Raw genomic sequence first — 9,810 nt, forward strand, 5'->3', positions numbered from 1 at the left:
GTTTCCCTCTTTGGGGTTTCAGTCTCTCCCTGCCATGGCAGCCTTTCTCAGTGCTTCGTCCATCATCCATATCTTTCTATCTTTATATGAACTCTTTCCTGAAGTATTGATCCCAAAGCCTATCTTGGAGATATTTTACTAGACATCCACCCTCTTTCCATTGAAACACCTCCTGCTTTCCAGTTGCTTGTGTCCTGTACAGTTCACCTTTTAAACTTCATCTTCTCAACTGAAGTGCTTATTTCCTGTCCTATGTCATGTCTCATGTGCTGCATATATCTGGGTGAAGATCTACTTCATATGCTTGGTCTACAGAAATGGCTTATTTTGTTCACAGGGGAGGTTGCATGGCTGTAAGCTGCGCTGAGTAAATGCCCTGTTGATTTTATTCCCTCACCCAGTTGCACCCACTTCTTTTAATTGTTTTCTTTCCTTCAGACTGTTTTCTAAAGCCTTGGTTATTATGCTGATGTCAGCCTAGCAGGCTTGTTGCTGCCTGAATCCTGTCTCCTAGCCAAACTCTTCAATTCAAGCACTGGATTTGCTGTTGTGTTGCAGAGAACTTCCCTCCGTAATTAAGAGTCTCTGCAGCCAAAACAGCAAATTCTTTCACTGGTGCTTCCAGAAGTCTGGAATGGGCATGATCCAGTCTTTCCCTCACCTCACACATGTCTGGCTGCCTTCTCAATCAGCTAGCACATCTGAATATTCACAGCTTTAAAATCTGTTCCCTTTTCCAAAGGGAGCTGGCGAGCCTTTGAAACCCTAGACCCTGCTGCGGTATTGCTGTCACACCGCTGCAGGAGGATAGCTTCGGTTTTGATGAGATAGCACCAAAATCTGGGCTGTAGTGGGAAAAGAGGGAGGGAGCGCATTGCCTTTTTAAGCTCTGAAGGAAAGACTGGAAGCGCTCATAGCACAGGAGACTAGACTGCAAAATGTGCCTGAGCTCCCTTTCAGGCTCATGTCATTCAGTGATTTCTGGCCAACGTTACTGCCTTAGCATGGGTTTTCAGTCTCTTGCTCTGCATCACTCCTGTTCCCTTGCCTCATCCTTTGAAGACGCAAAGCACAAATGCAATATTTCCTCCTGCGCGTCTCAGTGAAAAACATTTCGGATTTGGATCATGGATATACAACTGTCTTGATACTTGTTATCCAAGCAGTGGTCCAGCGGTTGCCAAGGGTTGACGTTTTCTCCCCTTTAGAAACTTGATACACCTTGGCTAAGTGGCATCCCTGCTTTCGGATGCAATTGTGGCGATGCTAAATTTCCATGGATTACCACTGCGTGTGGTGGAATCTGGGAACCTTAGTAAGAAGCTATAAGGTCAGGAGGAGAGCCAGGATGCAAAGATCTTGGCAGCTCCCCCATGATGAAAGATCCTGCTGTGCTCAGGGCCATGGTGCCAAAATGCAGCACAAACTATTCATTTTCTCTGATGATATTCCCTCCTCAAGTCTGTCATATATTTCAGAATTCCTTGGCCTTCCCAAGTGTCTTGGAGTCCCAGGAGCATCCTAGGGATGGGTAAGCTAATGGTACAGGGAGTGGGATGATTGACTTGCTCTCACCATGAGCAAGTGGAAGAAAAGGGATGTGTAAATGCCATTGCTCATCTGCCCCCTTCCTCCCCCCTGCTCCTCGCAGTCCAGATCCGTATCCCGGACCTGATGGCAGAAACAGGCATAGATCAAGAATTGAGCTTTTCTCTGACTCTGCCTCCATGTTTGGTTTCCTCTCCAGCTGTGCAGTTCAGCCAGCTGTGACGCCCCTTGAGCTCAGCCTTTCTAAGGTGGGTCATCGCCTGCTTGGTGTAGGCGGTGAAGGCAAGTACAGGATGAGCACAGCAATTAGGGGACAGGATGGGGAGAGGCCCCAGGATGGGAGCACACGGGGATTGCCTGATGAGGTAGTTGGAATGGACGAGCCAGGGAAGAGGGGTTTTGTGCTCAAATTAGGGCTGAGCTGTGTTTGTAGAGCTGCACAAGGAGGACCCAGGGTCTGGTGTTTGGGGAGGACTGGGAGAGGAGTGCAATAGCAGAGATGTTGTAGGTGCTGGGGCTGAGGGTTGGGGAACAGTATGTGGCCACAGCTTGGGGTGATGTGGTAGAGCTGTTGTTAGGTGGCAAAGCCTGGTCTTAGGTGGGTCTGGGCTTCCTGAAATCACCTCCTGGCCCTCCTATCACTGTGACAGCCAACTTACTCTGCCAGGTGATCCCAGGTGTTTAGGGATGCTTTGGACACAGGTGACCCAAACTTGTCTCCGAGCGCACACTCCCGGTCACAGGCATTTGTGGCTGCTCTGAATGCAGCCCCACAGAGGATGGACTCCTTTGTCTCATGGCGCACACAGCTCTGCTGCTGCCCTCCGCTGAGCCGCACGTGGTTGAAGCCGCTGCATCTCCCCCTCTGCTGCAGGGTTTAACACTGTCTTCAAAAGTCATCCTCACAGCCCAGCCAGGAGCCTGTTTGCTTTTCTGCTTGGGACGCCACGTGTAGTGTGAGCAGACCGTTTCTGAGGAGGAAGTTGGAGCCTTGTAAAAACCTGCCATTGGGCCAGACCTTTGCTTGAAGGGTTTGGCAAGCACCCCAGGCAGAGATGGTGTCATCGCTTTGGAGAGCAAAAGCTGTCAAGATGCAGCAAGTGTGGAGCACTGGTGTCTTACCCTGCCAGCTCAGCCGCACGGGAGCAGCCTGGCAGCTTTTTTTCATTCTTTTTTTCTCTTCTTTTTTTTTTTTTTTTTTGGAACCCTGTATAGCCATGACAAGGATCCCAGGGGGGTTGCTGCTATTCAGCGAAGATGCCTTTTTCTGTGCTAGATCTTGTGCTGGGGAAAGACTGGAGGAAATCCATTTTGTAACCTTTCTGCAGGGGCTGTTGGCCAGAGTCGTGCAAGGTGCAGCAGTCCCTGGCCAGGCTTGTTCCCCTGCCTCAGCAGCACCAGAAGGCACAGCCCAGATCCATCAGAGCATGGATCTGACCTGCCTGATGTCTGCTCGCTCCCTGCTGTACTGCAGATTTGCTTTTTGTTCACCCTAAAGAGCCTCCTGCAGAGCCAGCCTGCTCCTCTCAGGCCATGACCTGACCCTGCACTGGGCACCACAACATTTCCCTGGGATGGCATTTCCACGCACCCCTGCACAGCGCCGGCACAAGCAATATGCGTTTCTAGAAGCTTCAGATCAGCCTGAACCACCCCTGGGTTTGCCTCTGTCCCTCATAAGAAAGGTTCTGGGTGATGCACAGAATCAAATCTCAAAAACAAATGTCTCCACATTGTAAATACAGGGCAAGTGTCTGCTGCGGTGCAGGGTCACGTTCTTAAATTGAACAGGAGTGTATCAGCCCCAGCCAGGAAATGGACTTGAGTTTAATGCGCTCTGCTTGCAGATTGGAGCTGCAGTGAGTGGAGTTTTCAAGGTCAGTCTCATTCCCTGTCATTTGTCGAGGGTTGAGCCTGGAAATGTGAGATGGGGCTCCTCTGGGATGAGCATCTCAGGCCAGTGCTGTGTACTGTGGATCGTTCCCTTATCTCTCGTTAGCAGAGATGCCGTTTCACCCTCCTGTGGGGTAACTGATACAGGGGATTGAGGAAGAAACCATACCTTCTTGCTGAGTCACATCTCAGTCAATCCATTGCTGCAGGAAGTGTCATTTCCCATGAACGCGCAAGTGTACATGCAGTGCTGATGAAATCTTGTGAGGTCAGGCAGTCATTTCCCTCTAATTACAGCTCCAGGAATGTATAATATTCAGTTTAGACCCTGGTAACTTTGTGATTTGGAGCAGTTTTTATTTAAGCAAAACATAAGCACATGAAAATGATGATGAGATTTGGATTTGTTTCCTCTGGTTATTTTTGGTTAAGAAGGTGCCGCCTGAGGCTTGTTTAACAAATTTGGGTTTGTTTGGTGGTGATCAGTGAAGGGAAAGATTCAGAGCCCCAAACTGTCATGGAAAAAGCCTCTGCGTTAGGAACTAGAAATGGTTTGCGAGAGACGCTTGTCCCTCTACCACATACATCCCTTTGAGACTTTAGAAGGTCCCTGCAGGAGCAGGAACTTGGATGACTGGAAGAACCTCCCAGGCCATGATCTCCTGAGCAATGTGTCCTGTCATTCCCTTCAGAAAAAACATCATCTTTCATTTCAAAATGCACACTCTGATTTCTTCTGTGGAAGCCGACTCCAGAGCTGCACAACCCTCATGGTTAGAAACCTTCTCATATGAAAACTGTCGTGGCGTCCTCTGCCAATGGAGAGGGCCAAATATAAGAAGCAGAGGGTGGGTGAGAGGTGGGACAGCTACTTGGAGGGGTTACTGCAAACAAGAGCCTGCGCCCCTGTCGTGGCTGACTCCATGCATTAGGTGTGGGATATCCAAGCCACGTGGTTCTGCTCACGCTGTGCTGGAAACAGATCCCTGGGGCTGAGGGATGGCAGCTGAAGCGGATGCTTCATAGCCTGAAAGGTGGTTGCAACCCTGCATTATTTATGAGCATCTGTCACTGACTGGATGTCCGGCATCACATTCACTGCTGGCCAGATGCAGCCTCAGGTTTGGTGCTGCTGCAGACAGACCTCTGAAATCAACCCAGCTGATCTGCGTGGCCGGGAAGAGGCAGGGACTGCTTGGGTGGCTGTCTGCAGCTTCAAAGGCAGAGATATTGCTGGTTTAGAAGGGAAGCAAATAAGAACTTAAGATGACTTCTTAGACGAAGCATCTGAAGCGTCTGACAAGTTTGTCTGTTAATGACTGTGTCCCTGAGCCTGAAAATGCAAACTGCCAGCCCGGGGGGCTCAGCACAGAGCTGCTGGTGTTGAATCTGCCCCTTACCTCTGCCAAGCGCAGATGCCATCTCACCCCTCATGGGGCCACAGCGATGCTGATTGGGGTCCTGTCACCTCCTGGGTCATTTCCTCACCAATGCAGCCTGCATGCAGTGGCATTTCCCAAATGTACATGGAACAAACTGTTCCCAGTTGCTGTTGAAATTGTAAAAAGACATCTTTATTTCTGGTCTTTTATTTGTTTAAAGGTTAGGTCTGGACCTTTAGAACTCTAACTGCAGGTTTTGTTAAAAAATAAGAGGGAGGGACAGATGCTTGAGCATATTCTCCCAGAGTCAAAGGGATTTGTCTTTTCTTGGGACACATTGCTTCATCCCAGCTGGGGCATCTCCGGAGAGGGCAAGGGAAGCAGCCCCTTAAAGCCCCTCTGATTTTTCTCACTCCTTTTCCAGCTGCAGAAGACAGGGTTATGCGATCCACCTGGCAGGGGAAGGCCGGTCGCAGCCCGCTCCAGGCCCTCTACGAGAGTGACCAGGTAAGGGCACAGGGAGAGGGACATGGCGGGGTGTGGGGTGTGTGTGTGCAGAAGAGGTGGGACACTGGGGCTTGACCCCTTCGTCCACTCCGGTGTGTGGGCCACTGTGCTGTCTCCAGCCACCCCCAAGGTCCTTGCCCCTGAACCTCTGTCCAAAATAAAGGACCACACCACTTTGGGGAATAATTGATAAAGAAACAATGGCCCTTGCTGGTTCTTGGATAAATGGTTTCATTACTGGTGGGCTGAGCCACAGCTGAGCAAACCCAGGAGATTCCCGTGTCTGAGGATTTCAAAGCCATCTGGGCCATCATAGCAAGGAAAGAACATCATTGCTGCCCTTTCTGAGCTAAGAATTGATAGATGCTTCTATGCTGGGTGTTCTATATATATCTATATATGCACACACTTATATAAAACTGGACCCAAGCATGAGGGGTTTATAATCCTGGAACATCTCAGTCCTCTCCATCACCCCGAGCTGTGCCAGCTACACCTGCTGAGAAGGGGGCAGCCGGGCACAATCTGGGCAGGGAAACACTCCTCTCCGGGCTTAGAGGGTCCCTGCCCATGCAAGTCTGCTGCAGGACAAGCTATGGTCACTGCTTGAGGCAGGGAGCCCTTGCCTTTACCAGCCCCTGGTGCATGCAGCCCGGCATCGGTGACCCAGCATCAGGGAAGGTGACCTGCTTGCCCTTAGCAGCTGAGCTGGAGCTTGGAGGTTTGTGGTTGAAGCTGCAAAAGGTGTGTTCTACCAGGTTTCTGCCCCAAGCGGGCAGTCTCCCCCCCACGCAGCCAGACTTGTCTTTACAGAGGGATCCTCACCTACAACTCCCCTGCAGGAAGTCCTGCAGGAAACCACTCTCTAACTGGTGCAGCAGGCTGAGCCATGGCCACATGCCCCAGGCACTAAATGTGCCCTGCATCTCCCCATGTCTGTGGGGCAGTCATCTTCTGCAGCTCCCAGGAACCAGAGGGCAATACTGATGGTCGCTGCAGCTGGCTGCTGTCCCAGCCATCTCCCCACTGCCCGTTGACAGTGCCCGCTGCAGCTGGAGCCAGATCTCCTTTCCATACATGACTCTTTGTGTTACTGTCTAGATTGATGCTTCTTTGTCTATAAGCAACCAAATCACATGTACTCTGGGAAAAATGGCAAATGTGGGCTTCCTTGGCCATGATGCCAGCAAATCCTAATGCTGTTCGAATGTCCACATTCCCTCCTGGTGTTATTTCCTTAAAAGTGATACTTAATTTTTCTGGCTTTTAAAGGGGAGGAAATGAAGGGAGCGATTTTGCTCTGAAGTAACTGCAAGACATGCACTTATTCCAGTAGGTGGCTGTTGAAAAGCATTCAATGTATTTGTTGCCATGCCTGCAGACAGTGTCTGTCTGTCTCTCTGGTCCAGTGGTTTTGAATTATGTAAGAGCAGGGAAAAACACCTGATAAAAACCTTACATTATTAAAATGCCTCTTTTTATTTTTAAGTACTTGCAAAAAGGGTTTCCAATTTGAAAAGGTGTTGGGGAGGCCCTGAACAAAAGAAATTTTTACTAAAATTTTGGCTGTATCACAAGGAGGTGTACCATGAGAATGCCTATGAGCTTTGATTATCACCTTCATGGGTGCTGAATCTTCTCCACAACCAAGTAGCCAATATGTCAAAGACACCTTTTCGAGGCAGTTAAGGGCCCGTTGACCTGCATTTCTTCCATCTGAGCATTTTGCCTTATTATCTCCCTCTTAGAAGGAACAGGAATGGGATGCTTTCTCCTGCCCCTGTCTCGGATTACTGGCCATGCAGGTTCCTGGAGAAAGTGGTCACTAAGGTGACCTGGACAAGGTTATTTCTTTTGAGGAAATGAGATCCAAAAGGGTCTGAACATGGTTCTTCCCTTGCAGGAGGAGCTTTTTGCCCTCCTCTGAAGGTAACAAGTCTGCTGCATCATCCATGGCACAGGCAGTTTGTCTCAGGCTCCCAGCTCCTGTCAGGAGCTTTACAAAGCCTCATCTCCACAGCGCTGCCTCGCTCAGGTTCTAGTACACCTGAAGCTTGTCTAAGGGTGTCCTTTGGCATGCCTAACCAGTAACAGCTGTCAGCAGCAGGGAGGTAGGAATCAAGGAGGTGGCCTGTGCTTGCCCTTTATCTTGAGGTTGCAGCATTTCTGCAAGCTGCAGAGACATTTGCTGTGACGCTGGTGGGACTGTCTTCACAACCGCAAAGTGCAAGCCGTGGGGTCATTGCACCGAATTAGAGCAACAGCTCTGTGGATTCAGAGCTGCCCCGGGTTAGCAAACGGGCAGTGAAGCTGTTAGTGGTCATGGCCCAGACAAGGCTGTTGGAGGTTCCCAGCAATGACTTCTGGGTTGAACACGAAACCTCCCAACTCTCATGAGCAAAATGGGAGGGAGGAGCAGAAGGAGGAGGGGACCTTCCCCTTCTGAGTTGCTGGAAATGGTTTCCTTCTCCAGATACTGTAATGACATTTGGGGATTTCTGATGAAACCATGACAGGAAAGGTTACGTCCCCAACTCTGGAGCAGGGAGTTCAACTGGGATGGGCAAGGGGGCTCTGGGCTTCTGGGAAGCCAGTGCAGTGGCTGCCAGGCTTTGATGCAAGGGTCAAAAAGGGATAAAGCAAAAAAAAAAAGGTCCATATGTGGACTCTTCATCCCTGTGGACAAAAGAGACGGTGACCAGAGCTGAGGCATCAGACTGGTCTGTGCAGAAAATGTCCCTCGGGAGTAGAAACCCAAAGCCCTCAGAAAGGGCCCCACCAGCACCTCCAGAAGTACCTCACTCCTCTCCAGCCACCCCACCTCACTTCCAGCTCCCTGTCGGTTTGACCATCACGGTTTGACCATCAGCATTAAAGGCCATTTTCCTCCACCCATCTCCCCTTGCCTTTCCTTGGCTGTTTTCCCTGCACTGTTTTCACCGTGCATGCCCACACTTGTGTGCCACGTTTCTGCCTCTTGGCTGCAGCATTCACAGTGAGCCCGCGGGTGTAGGCGTCAGCGCAACACAGCGATGCCCCGTTGCAGCCAGGAGGTATACAGGGCCCTGCGCCAGCAAAAGGCTGCACGTTGTCCCCGGCAGGGCCGGGCCATGCGTGAGCCCTGGGCTGGTATAAGGGAGAGCTTTATCTGCTGCATCACATGTACTTTTGGTGACCCTCTCTCCACTGCCTGGTCTTCCCTCACCCCCTTTGACTTGTCCCCTTATCCAGCTCCTCATCACATTTTGCTTTCTCTTTTGCCCCAAGCAGGTCCAAGGATTAAATGCACCAGAGCAAGTTGTGTTCAAAGGCAGTGCTGTCCCCAAAAATCACACATGGGTGACTGCCAAACCCGGGAATGGGGACAGTTGTGGGCCAAGTGTTTTGCATAGACCACAATTAGCTTGAGCAAGCTGGTGACCATCTCTTTGGTTTTTTTTCTCTCCGCAGTTTGAGCAGTCATCACTGCAGGCGGTTCACCATCAGAGACGGGAGCTGTTGAGTAACGTCTGCAACCGTTACACCCGCAAGCGGCGTCTCCTGCGCCCAGATGACTTGCGGCACTTAGTGGTGGATGACACTCATGGGCTGCTCTACTGCTATGTGCCCAAAGTGGCCTGCACTAACTGGAAGCGGGTGATGATGGTCCTGACAGGGCAAGGCAAGTACCGGGACCCACTGGAAATCCCCGCCAACGAAGCCCATGTTTCATCCAACCTGCGCACTCTCTCTGAGTACAGTGTCCCTGAGATCAACCACCGCCTGCGCAGCTACCTCAAGTTCATCTTTGTGCGGGAGCCCTTTGAGCGCCTGGTCTCAGCGTACCGCAACAAGTTTACCCGCAGCTACAACACAGCCTTCCACAAGCGTTACGGGACCAAGATCATCCGGCGGCACCGACAGGAGCCCAGCGACAAGGCCCTGGAGCGTGGGGATGACGTGCGCTTCGCGGAGTTTGTCTATTACCTGCTGGATCCTCGGACACAGCGGGAGGAGCCCTTCAACGAGCACTGGGAGCGGGTGCACTCCCTCTGCCACCCCTGCATTGTCCACTACGATGTGGTGGGCAAGTATGAGACCTTGGCTGAAGATGCCAACTACATCCTCCAGCTGGTTGGGGCCGATATGAGCGTCAAGTTCCCATCTTCATCCAAGACTACCAGGACAACAGACGACATGACGGCCCAGTTCTTCCAGGACATTAGCCCTTTCTACCAAAGGAGACTCTTTAATTTATACAAAATGGACTACTTGCTTTTCAATTACTCCATCCCCTCGTACCTCCGTATCCGATGAGGCAGGGGCTGGGGGGAGACGTGAAGGAGAGCTGGGTACCTCTCATCTTGCCACAATTCCTCTCCCCCGACTCTGTGCTCATCTCTTGGTTGCCCTCTGCATTATGGTCTGCTCCACATCCCGATGCCTTGTTCATGCATGGTCTGGAGGGAGGACACCTCTCAAAACACTGGGGCTGGAGCTG

The 9,810-nt window shown here is 51.1% G+C and overlaps 1 protein-coding gene across 1 annotated transcript; it reads left to right on the forward strand.

Annotated features, from left to right (window-relative positions):
- Window positions 1–5,250: 5,250 nt before the first annotated feature.
- LOC104499022 (carbohydrate sulfotransferase 11-like) lies at window positions 5,251–9,626 on the forward strand. The gene is made up of 2 exons (XM_010142474.1): window positions 5,251–5,330; window positions 8,781–9,626. Exons 1-2 carry the CDS (start codon window positions 5,265–5,267, stop codon window positions 9,624–9,626), a joined length of 912 nt encoding a protein of 303 aa, XP_010140776.1. The 5' UTR covers window positions 5,251–5,264.
- Window positions 9,627–9,810: the final 184 nt, after the last annotated feature.

This window comes from Buceros rhinoceros, unplaced genomic scaffold (genome assembly GCF_000710305.1).
Source record: "Buceros rhinoceros silvestris isolate BGI_N320 unplaced genomic scaffold, ASM71030v1 scaffold22300, whole genome shotgun sequence".
Lineage (NCBI taxonomy): Eukaryota > Metazoa > Chordata > Aves > Bucerotiformes > Bucerotidae > Buceros > Buceros rhinoceros.

What these genes read in the sequence shown, in the direction of transcription:
- LOC104499022 (XM_010142474.1), top strand. Translation starts at nt 5,265, where the DNA reads ATGCGATCCACCTGGCAGGGGAAGGCCGGTCGCAGCCCGCTCCAGGCC. An exon ending in CCCTCTACGAGAGTGACCAG is followed by an intron (nt 5,331 to 8,780) that starts GTAAGGGCACAG and finishes TTCTCTCCGCAG; the next exon opens with TTTGAGCAGTCATCACTGCA.